This window comes from Sander lucioperca, chromosome 11, assembly GCF_008315115.2.
Source record: "Sander lucioperca isolate FBNREF2018 chromosome 11, SLUC_FBN_1.2, whole genome shotgun sequence".
NCBI classification, from domain to species: Eukaryota; Metazoa; Chordata; class Actinopteri; order Perciformes; family Percidae; genus Sander; species Sander lucioperca.
This window is the reverse complement of record NC_050183.1, coordinates 16,845,210-16,860,075: the sequence shown is the minus strand read 5'-3', so window position 1 is coordinate 16,860,075 and position 14,866 is coordinate 16,845,210. Positions and strand designations below refer to the sequence as shown.

The 14,866-nt window shown below is 38.7% G+C and overlaps 1 protein-coding gene across 1 annotated transcript in view; it reads left to right on the top strand.

Annotated features, from left to right (window-relative positions):
- exoc2 (exocyst complex component 2) overlaps window positions 1-14,866 on the top strand; it is a 60,811-nt gene that overhangs the window by 40,388 nt on the left and 5,557 nt on the right. The window contains exons 13-22 of the mRNA XM_031282367.1: window positions 44-168; window positions 1,740-1,808; window positions 1,934-2,091; window positions 3,096-3,217; window positions 4,425-4,486; window positions 7,837-7,917; window positions 9,054-9,113; window positions 10,129-10,190; window positions 10,276-10,345; window positions 11,672-11,788. Of these exons, the coding sequence (XP_031138227.1) occupies window positions 44-168; window positions 1,740-1,808; window positions 1,934-2,091; window positions 3,096-3,217; window positions 4,425-4,486; window positions 7,837-7,917; window positions 9,054-9,113; window positions 10,129-10,190; window positions 10,276-10,345; window positions 11,672-11,788 (926 nt within the window). The remainder of the gene's footprint in view (window positions 1-43; window positions 169-1,739; window positions 1,809-1,933; window positions 2,092-3,095; window positions 3,218-4,424; window positions 4,487-7,836; window positions 7,918-9,053; window positions 9,114-10,128; window positions 10,191-10,275; window positions 10,346-11,671; window positions 11,789-14,866) is intronic.

Here is a 14,866-nt window from a genome sequence, read left to right as displayed (position 1 = left end):
TAAGTATTGTGTGCCAGTGAATGTGTGTGTGTCTTTGTTCCAGCCTGGCGCTTTGAAACCCCGCAGCAGGTGCAGTTTGTGGAGAAGCTGTCAGATGTGGTGATCGGTCAGTTGCCCAACTTCTGGAAGCTTTGGATCTCTTATGTTAATGGGAGTCTTTTCAGTGAGGTAAATACCTGAAAAGCTTTTACAGTGACAAGTGAAAAAGATACTGTATACAACACACAACGGATGGGTTTCACCCTTATTGCAAAAACATTTTCTCCCGCCTACCTCTCGTGGTATCCAGCCATTCAGATACTTTGATATCCTTCTTTGAGGTTTCTCCTTCCTTCCCAAAACAATGGAGGTGATTGGAATTTCCTTTGTGATGCTCAGAGTATTTTTTTAAATCCTCACCAACACGTCTGTCCAGTAGTGTCCATATTATTCTGGAGAATCCACAGAACGCACCGTCACACAAAGAACAGAATACAAATGTTGCCTGTGAAAGAAAATAGTTTTTGAGTGGAGTTTTTTTTTTAACTTTATGGTAAAAAAAAAAAAAAACATTGTCGTGACAAACCTGATGAGAATAAAATCTTGTTTCACTGCAGCTTTACATTACAGACATTTATTGATTATTTTATTTGAGGGCTTTCCTTTTTGGGGCCTAACCCAACCACATTACTCGGTGTTTATAACATAACGTTGATGGATTGAAATTGAATTTGATTTGCCTAACAAAAGCACTACAACTTAAAGCGTAACTCTCGCCAAAATGCAACCTAGGGTCTTTTTGTGAATGTACCCGAGTCAAACTTTCGTTGAAAAGCATATTTAGGACGGAAGCGCCACTTTTAAGATGTACCGTATTTTTGTTTTTCGGTCAAATGGCCTTTTGAATGGGAGTAATAGGGGCACTTTTATGCTAGCCTCAAAAAAGCTACTACTACTTAACTACACCGGTGACCAAGGGATATACTAAATCTGTGGCTACTTGTTTTGATATCGACTCCTTTTGACTGCTGAGGTGGTAGCAACCGGAAACAACAAACGCTACGGTGAGTTGTTCAAAACCTTTCTTTTTAGTAAACTCTGGGTACACAAACAATGTTCTCAATGCTCGAGTTCATGTGTAGAGCCCCTGGTGATACTTGGAGCATAAAAGTGCCCCTATTACTCCCATTCAAAAGGCCATTTGACCGAAAAACAAAAATACGGTAAATCTTAAAAGTGGCGCTTCCGTCCTAAATATGCTTTTAAACGAAAGTTTGACTCGGGTACATTCACAAAAAGATCCTAGGTTGCATTTTGGCGAGAGTTACGCTTTAACATCAACACATAATATTTAGGATGCTATGGTTCTCTATGGGATCTTTTGACAAAAAAATCCCAAATTGTGCATGTTAAAAAGTTATAAAAGTTTTATTTCTGCAGGCTTTGATATAAATGGTAAAATAATAAAAAATGACCACACCATTATAATACAGTGTTTGGCCTTGTGGTGGCGTTACAATTAAAAGGGATTGATCTGAGGGTATTCTGGTGGCCTAGTAGTTAAGACTCATATCATTTTATTTTGTGACAAATAAAATTGATTGATTTAAGTGCTATTTCCGAGCTTTGATTGTGGCAGGGGACCTTTTGTTGCTTGTCATAACTGTTTTTTCTCTCCTGGTGATTCCTGTCTGCACCTGCACTGACAACTATGGAACAGATGACATTAAACATTTCTTGTTTTGTTTTTCTTTCTGCAGACTGGAGAGAAATCTGGGCAGGTGGAAAAATCCAAGAAGAATGCCAGACAGAGACAGAATGACTTTAAAGTATGCTTCGTTGTGACTGTTTACACAAAAATGTTATTTTGAGATTCTTACTCATCGGCTGTTCATTTTTAAAAAAAACTAAATGCCACCTAAACCTTGTTTGTACGTCTCACTGTGTTTTCTAGAAAATGATCGAGGAGATGACCAACCGGCTGGTGAAGCTGGTTCGCGGGGCTCTCCTCCCCACCACCCTGCCACACGGGGAGCTGAGTTTCTACGGAGGCTGGGAGAACAAGACGGAGCTCACCGGAGCCTGGCTCACACAAATCATACACACCGTCAGGTTTGAATATGTCTCATTGATTATGTGCAGACATGGTTAGATGCAAGATTTTTTTTTTTTTTACTTTATGCCTGCCATACCATTTAATGACCTCCCTCTTTCTCTCTCTTACTTTCTCTGTTTTTGTTTTATTTTTTATTTCACCTTTTATTTTTTCAGGCAAGTCACTAAGAACAGATTCTTATTTACACTGGCGGCCTGACACTCAGGGAAAGGGAAGGAGGGCTAGAAAAAAAAATACATTAGAAATGCATACAGTTTAAATGACATAAAATACAATTTGAAATACAACACAGACAGCAGTAAACACATATACCGAGAGGAACACACAGGTACATGGGTGAGTAAGAGAGGGAGAAACCATACAAATGTTTAGCTGGAAAATGATGATGTGGAAAAGCAACTGCATATGGCGGTGAACAAGGATGATTTGGCGGTTTTGGAAATTAGTTTGTCCAGTTTGAGAATCTTTTTTGCAAAGCGTTCCAGTCGTGGAGCGGCAGCAGATTGAAAAGATGCGAGACCAAGAGGCAGGGCTGGTTTTGGGAATGCTTAATTGAAGATGAAGTGAGGACCGGGTGTTGTATGTGACAGACTTTGTCTGCAGCAGGTGACCTAAGTAAGGAGGTGATCGGCCAAGAAGGGTCTTGTAAATAAAAGTGAACCAGTGAATCTCACGGCGAATGTGAAGGGAGGGCCAGTTGACAGATGAATATAGGGTGCAGTGGTGTGTATTGAAATGGGAATTTGTGGCAAACCTGATAGTGGAGTGGTAAAGAGTGTTGAGTTTTGATAGCGTGCTATTGCAAGCAACCCTGTATATAGTGTCACCATAGTCTAACATGGGTAGAATGGTCATTTGAATGAGAGTGAGTTTGGCCGAAGGGCGGGGAAAGTGGAGCGTTTTCTGTAAAGGAAGCCAAGTTTGGCCTTGACCTTAGATTGCAGCTTTGAGATACGGATGAAGAATGAAAGTGACGTTTCCTTTGTTGTCTCTCGTCCAGGGCTTGTCACGAGGCTCTGTCTGCTCTGGAGATCCCAAACGATTTGCTGCAGGTGATCCAGGATCTGCTGCTGGAGCTGAGAGTTCACTGCCTCATGGTGACTCTGCTGCACACTACCGAAGGTGAGCAGGAACAGTAACGGATGGCAGAGGCTATAGGTAGGGCTCGTCCTTTTTTAGGTTGTAAGTGATCATCGAAAGCTTTTCAAAAGATCCGTTTTGTCTCCCCAGGCACATGTTATGTTCTAAACAAAATGCTGATTATGCACCAATGTCATCTTAGTTTGTGAAAAATATTGAAACACTGACTGGAAAACAATATCATTTGTGCCGCAAATGTTTATAATTCTGTTTTGACCTGGATTTTGGTATATTTGATTTTTAAATATATTTTTTTCGAGCTTATAAAAAACTATTTGTCAAATTCTGAACTACCTACTAATTCGAAGCAGATTTTATTGAAGTGTGTTCGCACTGGAAAACTAAGTATACTAAACCCAATCACTACTCTACTGTATATTTCAACAGCTCCAGACCAAGAGGATCTTAGAAAACTATTCACTATTTCATTTTGTATCTTTAGAAACACATGGAGCTTTCTCTTGTTAAGTTTAATTGACTGTGTCATACTGAAGCAGTTTGATGTGTGCGTGTATTGTATCATGTCCTGTAAACAAAAGAAGGTAAAAGTATACTGGTGTTTGTGTGATAACAGCAAAAACAGTATACTATAACAGTTATATAGCATATATTACCTACTGTATACAAGTAGTATGTTGTTTTGAATTGGGACAAGCTGAAAGATCTTTTTATTTTATTTTTTATTTTTTTTAAATCAACTGACGATTTATAATATTGTCTTTTGTACAAACCCCAACACAGACAGTAAAGACACCTCTGTTTTTGCTGCATTCCTCCATTGAGTATTTGGTGGTCAGTGTCCTCAACTGCCACATTTTACCTTGTACAGCTCTAGGGTAGTAATGGAGAAAGTGTTATGAGACTAAAACCAGACATGTTTGGTTTCACTTGTGGTTAGGCATGGTCATTTTGAGAAGAGTGACTGGTTTTCAGTTAACTTCCCCCCCCCCCCCCTCCCCCCACACACTTGCATCAAATTGTGGTCTCGTCAGCAAGTGTTTGATTTTATATAATGTTGTGGTTTTCCCTCGGAAACTCTTAATTCTGTTCATATTTTCATTTGTAATTACCCCGTGTGAAAGTGATGACACTTCATAGGCTTTTTTTTTTTTGTCTGAGTTCAATAAACTGTAGAGAGGTTTCTAGTAATTGCCCTTTCGGTTCATATTTGTGCTTTTTGTACACTCAGATGTCAAGAGGCTCGCCGAGAAGGAGGACTGGGTCGTGGATAATGAGGGTATCACCAGCCTGGTAAGGATGTGCTGTTGCATCAAGCAGGATGTCATATCATAATGAGAAATTAGAGACTCCACGTGGCAGTCAGATACACATTCAAAAGATACAGATCAATATCGGTATTGCACTTTAAATTGCCATTTCACACTTTCTAGTCGGCAGCGTAGGTAGTAGGCCTTCTTCTGTTCTAAAACAAGAAAGAAATCATTTTTACTAACAATGTCAAATGTATTTATATAGCACATTTACAGTAAACAACTGTGGTTGACCAAAGTGCTGAACAAGACAGAATACAGTGGCACTCATAAGTTTATGAACCCATGCTAAAGTTGACTAAAAAGAGGAATAAAAAAAATCATCTTTTGGAAATTGATTTTAATGCCTCAATTTAAAAAAGTAGGAAAAATTACAGTAATGTATTCCTTTTTGCTGTAACGCAGTAATATAACGCATTACTAATTAAATTTCGGTAATATTATACTCGTTACAGTCTCAGTAACGCGAGTTACAACGCATTTTAACGCAACATTTAGTGGTGCGTTTTTTTTAAGAATTCACCAACACCGCGACACATTTCTTCACAGGAAAAAAAAAAGCCGTATTATTTCCCTGTCGCTGTATTCGATGGTTGAGATGACTGCAGAGACAGATACATTTGCGAGATGGATATTATTTTCAGGAGTTATTACGCTGCGTTGAAGTGAGCTGTCCTGTTTCTGTTCCCGTGGTCAGAGCCAGAACCAGAGACGGTAAGGACAGCATGTATGTCCCAACAGGTGACGGTACGTCAGCGGCTGACAGATATAAACATGTCGGGAATTAATGCTGAGGCTTGCTACACGTAAATATCATTGCATTTTATCAGCCGTGGAGAGTAACTATGCCTGTAGTGGAATGGCTTCGAATGACGACCAAAAGCGCTTGTCTTTTACTGTGACCATTTACTGTTCAATATGTTGCAGTTTTACAAACAAGAAAGTGAACAACTTGAGCCTGACGGACATGTTGCTTCTCAGTAAGCTAGCAAGAGTAGGCTACACAACAGACAACTTCCGTGTAGCTTACTTCAAAATAAAAAGCACTTCCTGTGACGGTTTGCAGTAAAACTAAATTACTGTTAAATAAGGTTGTGTAGGCTACCTTTTCACAAATCAGCTGTAAATCAAGTACTGTAAATAATGTAAATAGTGAGTTTTAATCACACTACAATTGAACATTTCCTTTAGAGTGTTTTAAACTAAACAACATGAATTTCTTATTCAAGTGCTATAAACAAACATTTTACAACAATGCCGTACTTTTAATTGAGTATTTTCATTTTCTCCTACTTGCCTATTATACGTTTTACTTGTCTATTTTTTATAGCTTTAGTTACTTTGCATATTTATATTAATTATACAAAATATGAATAATCTATGATGTATTAAAGTGGATTCACAAGCTAGCTGCCAAATCAAACTTTTGATTCTGTTATTTTGGTAAAAGTAACTCAAAAGTAATGCAAAAGTAGTGTAACGCATTACAATTCAGAGACAGTAATATTGTAATATAACTAATTACTCTCAAATGACAGTAACTAGTAATCTATAATGTATTACATTTTGGAAGTAACTTGCCCAACACTGGGCATAAGTAAATACACCCCTATGTTAAATTCCCATAGAGGCAGGCAGATTTTTATTTTTAAAGGAAAGTACCCCATGCCAATCTCTAGGTATGGTGAAGGGTGTGTCATGATGTGAGGCTACTTTAATTCCAAAGGCCAAGGGAACTTTATCAGGATGCATAGTATCCTGGATCCATGAAATAACTGGCCTTTAAAAATAAAAATCTGCCTGGCTCTATGGGAATTTAACATAGGGGTGTATTTACTTATGCCCCCTGTATTTTAAGGAAGAACATTTATTTATTTACGATACTTTGTTCATTCACAAAGAAAATTGGTGTCCTTAAAGGTTGGATTTTTCCTCATTTTTTTTAATTAAGGCATTAAGATCAATTTCCAAAAGATGATTTTTTTTTATTGCACTTTTTTTAGTCAACTTTAGCATGGGTTCATAAACTTATGAGTGCCACTGTATCAAATACAAAAATGATCACGTAAAAATACATAGTTACAAATGACATGAAACAACATACACAGTGAAAGAGATTTGACGCCCACACTCAGCTAGGACCAAAGGCCAGAGTAAAAAGGTGTGTCTTTAGCAAGGACTTAACCCTCCTGTTGTCCTCGGGTCAAATTTGACCCATTTTCAAAAAGTTTCTATATCAGAAATTTGGGTTTCTTTTAACCAAATTTAAAAAAAAAAAAAAAAAAAAAAAAAAAAAAATGGATGGTTCGCTACAGCGCTCTTCACAAGTAAAATACATGATCAGTTCACTTCTTTCATTGAATTTGGGTGTTTTATTCAATTTAATAGCATTTGGAGAAAAAAAGTCCTAAAAGAACGTTGGAAAAAAGTGTCAAAAATGTCAGAAAGAGATTCAATAAACGTGCGAAGAAAAAAACACAAAAACGACAAAAGGCAAATCGACAAAGACATCAGAAAAAGTGACAAAAACGTTGAAAAAAGTGACAAAAACCTCGGGGTTAAAGCGACAAAAGTGTTGAAAAAGACGACCAAAACAAAACGTTGCATGGTCGACGGGAAGACAACACAAGGGTGGAAAGTATATATAGTCTGTGCCTCTCGGATATACAATGGAAGGCTATTCCAGAGGATGGGAGCACCCACCGCAAAAGCTCGATCCCCTCTACTTTTAAGCCTAGCTTTTGGGACATCCAAAAGCAAGTGGTTGGTTGACCTTCAGTGTTCTGACTGGTGTATCACAATGTAACAGTTCAGCCAGATACAAAGGGGATAAACCATTTAAAGCCTTGAAGACAAGCAGTAAGATCTTAAAATCGCTCCTGAAACGTACAGGAGAAACAATGAAGGGAGGCCAGGACAGGTGTTATAGGTTCCCGTTTTCTTGTACCGGTTAAAAGGCGAGCAGCTGCATTCTGTACTAACTGGAGCCCATTTAGTAATGAGTGATCGATCCCCAAGTATAAAGAGTTGGCAGTAGTCTAACCGAGACGTAATAAAAGCATGAATAACGTTCTTGAAGTCTTTAGGAGAAAGATTGGCCTTCATCTTTGCCAACGGTCTCAACTGGAAAAAGCTGGATTTGACCACTAGACTAATTTGCTAATCAGAGATAACATAAAAATGACTTCTGACCATAAAGACACAGTATAATGTGTCTTTGTTTCGGTTTTTTTTGTCACTTTTTTCATCCATAATGTTTGCGCATCCCTCCCTATTTTCAGTAGCCAGTTTTTTGTAATATATGTGTTTTCTCCTTTGTGTTTTTTGCAGCCTTCACAGTTTGAACAGTGCGTGGTCCAGATGCTGCAGTCGCTCAAAGAGCCCCTGGAGATCAAACCTGGAGAAATGAATGTGAGATTCTTACCTGCAATCATCAATGCAAATTAGGTGCTGAGTACCGAATTCAATACTTTTTAGGCACCGACCGGATTGCCTCCTTTAGTATCGAGTACCGAAAAATACCTCGTCATTCAATACCAAATTTCAATACCTAAGGAGTAAATCTCATCAGTGTCAGTGAGCCAATAAGCATGCAGCATGCTTCTACCAAGATCTAATAGTGTTGGTGATTGGCTGTCTAACGTTACAAAACTCTCCTTTACACACAGAGACAGGGCTTACGTAGTAGGAGCTGAAAAAAAGAAGAACAAAAAAGATTTGTGCCGTAATGTTGTAAATTCAGTTTGGTAAAATGGATTTTATAAAATTGGTATCGTTTAGGAACCGGTATCGAAGTCACGGTATTGGTATCATTACTGGTTTAGAACGATACCCAGCCCTAATGCAAATATAGTAGCAGAAGTATTCATATGATGATCTTATCCACAACTCTGGCCTCCTCAACTCCCTTATTGGCTACCAGTTTGTGTTTTGGTACATCAGTGTAATATGTTTGGCCAGTCAGAAACATTTGTTTCTAACACTCTTTGAATATGTCATACTTGAGCTTGTGGGTGTTTCACCTCTTAGGATCGGTCAAAGCAAAGTATGGATAACTGAACTAAACAATAGCATAAAGTGTAGTCAAATCAAATCTTATCTCTGAAGTCCCAACAGTTGCAGCTGTAGCTAAGAACATTTTCAGTGGACAGGGAACCCTGGCAGTGTTTTAATAATTGCATTTTTTTTCTCTCGTGACAAGTCTTCTGTGCACCTAACGGAATCATCGTAAATAACTGTCTCATCATTGAGCATAGCAGTCCTGATTACGATTTTAGCAACAATCATACAATCCCAATAAATGAAGAAAGCGATCGTATGAGATTGTGCTCACACAAAGAAACCATTCATGACACTGCTCTGTTTTCAGGATTAATTATTAAACTTAATTCATCCTTAAAGGGACACTTTAAAGTAGGAATAGCGGAGCCCAGATACACAACATATCATGGCAATAAAAACACACAAAACAGAGTAACACAATGTCTGATTTGATGTAACTTGAACAAGATAGACTATTCTGATGTATCTTCCTGTCTTTTCTTCAGGTGCTGCAGTTGGACCAGGTCCAGGACCAGGCCACAGAGCTCAGTATGGGCATCATGAAGGTAAGAGCTGTCAGCCTGCAGCCACAATGACAGATATGGTTACATTATGGATGTTTTGACCGACACACAAAAAAGCACAGAAAGCCGTATTTAACGTAACTGGATTCATAAATAGAAATTCTGAAAAAACTAGACATCTCAAAACCATTTAACATGCAGTAGACCCACAATTCTAGCTCTTAATTTTTGCTTTAAAGGAGCCTTTACACTGTGTGATCCTGGGCTGTCTGAGAGAAACGTATTGAAATCTTTGGTTGTCAATCAAAACAGTGAACGGTGAAAAGCAGGAGCATTTTAGAATGACGGATATGCAGCGTAAACTATTATTTCCTATTGTCCGATTTAGAGCTTTGACATCCAAAGACCTGCTGGGTCAAAATTCTGACCCAATTCCCTCCCAATATTCAGTCCCACAATGTGACTGATTTGCTACTTTTTAAAAACATGACTGCAGCTCGAGTTGATGACTGTGCTTGCATCAGTTTTTAGCTGCAACCAGCTTTTGTGGTCACTTTTTGTTGCCTGGCATGGAGGTCAAGTGTGTGTGTGTGTGTGTGTGTGTGTGGGTGTGGGTGTTGAGTGTTGTTTTATGTGTACGCTAATGAACGCATGGGTGCATGCACGTACATGCTCGCAGCTATCGCAAATTTGCACTTGTTTTGTTCTATTTACATCGTACAGCTTAACTGATATCATTCAGTCTGACACAGATTGTCACCAATAATGTATTTGTGCCATCTCACAAAAATTGAGATGCAGTGAACTTTCAACACTGTTGTTGTCGTTGTTTTGTTTAGTGTATAGGCGCCATCGAAATGATAACCTGCACAACTATTGCGCCTTATAGTATATACGCAGTCCACTGAATCACCCACCTTATGTTAATGTACCTAAGATCTAGGCTAAATCTGTTGTGAACTGAGCCAGTTTATCATGAAGAGTAAGATATGACGATGGCACCTCTGTTGTGTGTTACACGTCATGCCTGACAAGTGTGTTCATGTGTTCAACGCAGGTTTTCGTAAACTCCTTGGAGCATCTGAGCACTAAAACTGATGCAGACATTAATATACCTCAGTAAGTATTTGGATGACTTTTTCATATCTTTGATTATAGTGTGCTTGACTCTGAAAATGTCTTACAATCTCTCCTCTGTGTGCAGCAACATTTCAGTGGACCTGTGCTCTCCAGATCGGTTTACTGGAGTTCACGAGGGCTTCAGTCCAACATCTGTAAGTGTGATGTTTTTTTTTTTAATTTATTTTAATTATTATTTCCTTTAAACTGTTTGGGGTTAATACACCTGAAATCACACATCTGGCAGCGTCACCAAAGCGTGGGCTTTGTCCTTTACACAACAGGACAAACACGTGTCATACTCATTCAAACCACAAAATGTTATCAGGCTGTTTCCTGGTTGTGGACAAGAAGCAGATACGTCCTCATTTCCTGTAACTAGTTTGATATGTTAGTGAAGGGGGTTAAGCGCAGGGGAGGAGGAGGACGAGGAGGAGGAAGAGCAGGGTGTAGAGTGCTTCTGGTAAAGGGAAATGGAGCAAGGTGCGGACGGGGTTTCCCCAGCCCGAATGTGCGTAGCAGAGGTTAGGCAGCAAAACTCGAGGGCATCAAGTCATATGAAAATATCGTGATATGAAATCTAGTGTCTGGCAAGTTGACAAACTAGAAACCACCACATACAAACAAGGATGGTACCTGGCTACCATTACTAGATAGATATATGGCGACATCAGCCCACTGAAGTCTCCTATTTTGTCTGCAGTCAACATCAACCACATCATTTGCGGTTGTCAAAATTTAGGCTAACCATTCTGTCATCCCTCCTGTCAGTGTTTGTGGCTTGTGTTTTGATCATTTTTATGCATTAGTGTGTGTTTGTGCTATTGTACTTATTTATTTGTGAGCACTGAGTTGAGTTTTAGACCTTGGGAGAGAGGACTTTTCCGCAAAGCGAAGACGATTTTGGGAAAGCGAAGACACCCACGCATATTAGAAAAATGAGGACAAGTTTGAAAAGTGAGGACACTTTTGTGAAAGGCAGAACATTTTAGGAGATAAGGACATTTTGGAAAGTGTGTTATTGTTTAAGGAAAGAGGGGAATGTGTGAGGAAAGTGAAGAGATTTTAGGAAGTAAAAACATGTTTGAAAAGTGAGGAATTTTTGGCAAGTAAGAACATTGATCCAAAGCGAAAAGATTTTTCCAAGTGAGGACATTTTAGACATTTAAGGACGTTTTTGCAGAGTAAGGACACATAAGTTAGCTAAGAACACTTAGAAAAGAGAGGATATGTTAGGAAAGCGAGGACATTTTTGAAAGGTGATGACATTTTAGTTCAATGGGAACATTTGGAAAAGTTAGTGCATTTTGTTCGGTACTCACTTCTTCAACGGGCTGTTTGAGGGTTAAGACTTTGTTTAAGGGTTAGGATTGGGTTGGGCATGTAGTTTTTAATTAGTAATTTTTTAAGGTCAGGGGCTTGGGAATGCATAATGTCTATGAGAAGTATAAAAGTATAAACATTAGTTTTTCCGTGTATAGGAGCAGCGTCTACTGATCATCCTCAGTAACTGCCAATACCTGGAGAGACGCACCTTCCTGAACCTGGCCAATCACTTTGAGAAACACGGCCTCACGGGGACCGAGAAAATAACACGGGTCAGTTTAACACTCCAGTTCTTACCATTTCTTACCAAAGGAGTACTCAGCTCTGCCTCATAGCGCTGACAAGAAGTGTGTTGTGTTGTCATTAACAACCAAGCTGATCAGACAGATGCTAAAGATATGACTCTTTTTCTTAAAAAAAAGTAAAGGTCATTCTCTTGGAAGCTCAGTTCCACATTTTTGTCTCCTTTGCCTTCTTCACACATACTTACACACACACTCACAATGACTAATGGCTGATTCACAAAGCAAAGAAGTGTTCAGTTGGTTTTCCAGTAAAAACTGGTGAACATAATTTTCTTTGAAAGCTCGATTTAGACGTTTACTTTTCTCGTCTTAATAGCATTTAGAGAGCAAGCTATGGGTGACAGTTTGTAGATCAGATTTTAATCTTCAAATATTAGTTATTGTTAATATCGCTTTGAAAAGGTGTCTAACCCACAGCTGCCTCATTGTGTGGCACAGCTGTACCGTTTACACTGGAAAAAGTCAAATTCCCCACTCCTTTCATTTGAAGCACTAAATCAGTCAAATGTTACAAACTGTGCATGCATGCGTGATGAAATTTTAAAGCTTTTTGTCGGCTAAGGGAGAAAAGCTCTGTAAGTGCAGTCTTAACCATTTTCACCAATTGATGACCTATATCACTACTTGGGAATATACTCTTATTCTATCATGGCCCAGCCCTACATACCAGGGATTCCGCAGGGTCTTAAAAAGTCTAAAAAAAGTCTAAAATTTCAAAATTTTAGGCCTTAAGAAGTCTTTAATCAACTAAGTATTGTGTTCTAGGGCTTACATTTTTTTTAAACAGGTCTTAATTTTCCTACGTCCATGTAAACGTTACCTCTAATACTCTTTTTTTTTTTTATTCTGTGGTCTTGTAGTTCTTTCTTTCGCTAGTCCAAATTTAATTTTCGCTATCACACTTTTATTGCAGCCAATCAGCTTTTGTGTTATCGGCGCGAGTCTGTTTCGGATTGTACCATAGACATAAAACGGTTTTATTTAAATTTTATTCTTCAGCTATGGGTAAGTGCAAGTTTAGCGATACTTGGCTTGAAAAACCTGAATTTAGGGCTTAGTTGATGTTGTGATAAAGGTCTTAAATGTCATTCATAATGGTCTTAAAAAGTCTTAAATTTGACTTGGTGAAACCTGCAAAAACTCTGCATACAGATGTGTTGTATGTTGACACATGCAAAGATTTTGACTCTGGTTGTTAGAAGCTCTCACGACACAAATGTAGACGTGCAGTTTAAGAAAGACAACAAAGCCATACAACAATAAGTAGATCAAGATGAATTATGTGTATCTATTCCGTCATAGCTAGCAGCTGCCATGAACCTAGAGTATTATTTAATACTATTAACTCTGTTGTAAATCCATGCACCTCTGCTCCAACAGATGTTTCAATCAGTACATGTGAGAAATTTCTGTTATTTTATCAACAAAGTAGCATCTGTCAGGAAAAATGCCAGTGCTAATTTTAAAGTGTTTGTACCTGCTTCTCCTGCACACTCAGCTGTGTTTGAGGAATTTAAACCAGTTTCACTGACGTTACTTAGTGAGGTTGTACAACACATGAAACCCTCCAACGGTCCCCTAGACATTGTTCCCGCCAGAATGGTGAAGGAGGTTTTTAATAGCACCACTGGGTCGAGTCTTCTTACTTTTTTTAATTCTTGTCTTAGTTTAGGTTCTGTCCCAGCTGCCTTCAAACATGCTGTGGTCAGGCCCCTACTTAAGAAGCCTAATCTTGACCCCACAGTGTTGACAAATTTTAGACCAGTCTCTCATCTGCCTTTTCTTTCTAAGGTTTTGGAAAAAGTTGTTTTCATACAGTTACAAGCCTTTTTACAGCAGAACTCTGTGTTTGAAAAATTTCAATCTGGTTTTAGATCACGTCACAGTACTGAGTCTGCACTGTTGAGAGTACATAATGACATTGCCTTGTCTGTAGATGCCGGGAATCCTACTGTTTTAGTGCTCTTGGACCTCACAGCGGCTTTTGACACAGTGGACCATGCAGTCCTCCTCTCTCGCCTTGATCATAGTGTAGGCATCAGAGGCTCGGCACTTGAATGGTTTAGCTCCTATTTGGCTAATAGGAGCTTTTCTATCATGATTGGTGACCTCTTCTCGTCAGCTGCTCCTCTCTCTTGTGGGGTTCCCCAGGGCTCAATTCTTGGCCCCATTCTGTTCTCTTTATATATGCTGCCTTTAGGGGCTATTATAGGAAAGCATAAACTGTCATTTCATTGTTATGCAGATGATTTGCAAATCTATTTGCCTATTAAAGCAAATGACAGTGTCGCACTAAACTCCCTGCTTAGTTGCATCACTGATATTAAGCTGTGGCTTTCAGAAAACTTTCTTAATTTGAATGAAGATAAAACGGAGTGTATTATTTTCAGTACTTCAGGCACGCAAAATGGTCCAGCTTTGAGTTTGGGAGCTCTAGCATCCTACACTAGGTCAGCTGTCAAAAATTTGGGGGTTACTTTTGATTGCAGCATGAAATTTGACAAGCAGATCAGTGATGTTGTTAGAATGAGCTTTTTCCAGCTTCGTCTCCTGGCTAAAGTTAAGCCTTTCCTCAACAGGCACGATCTAGAAAAGGCAATTCATGCCTTTATTAGTTCTAGGTTGGATTATTGTAATGCTCTTTACGTTGGTCTGAATCAGACCTCCATCTCACGTCTTCAACTTGTGCAAAATGCAGCTGCTCGCTTTTTAACAAACACATCTAGACGTGCACATATCACTCCTGTTCTCTACACCCTTCATTGGCTCCCTGTGCGTTTTAGAATCGATTTTAAGATTTTATTGTTTGCTTTCAAAGCCTTAAATGGTCTGGCAGTGGTGTGACGATTTCGTTCTTCTGTTTCTCTGTAACTATTTCTGATTTTACATGTTCTTTCTTTATATTGTATGATATGTGTTTTTATTCTTGGTTTCGATGTTAAGTACTTTGGATACCTGCTGGTTGCTGTAAAGTGCTATATAAATAAAGTTTGATTGATTGATTGATTGATTGATGGATGGATTTCTTTGTACAGTTTTACAGTA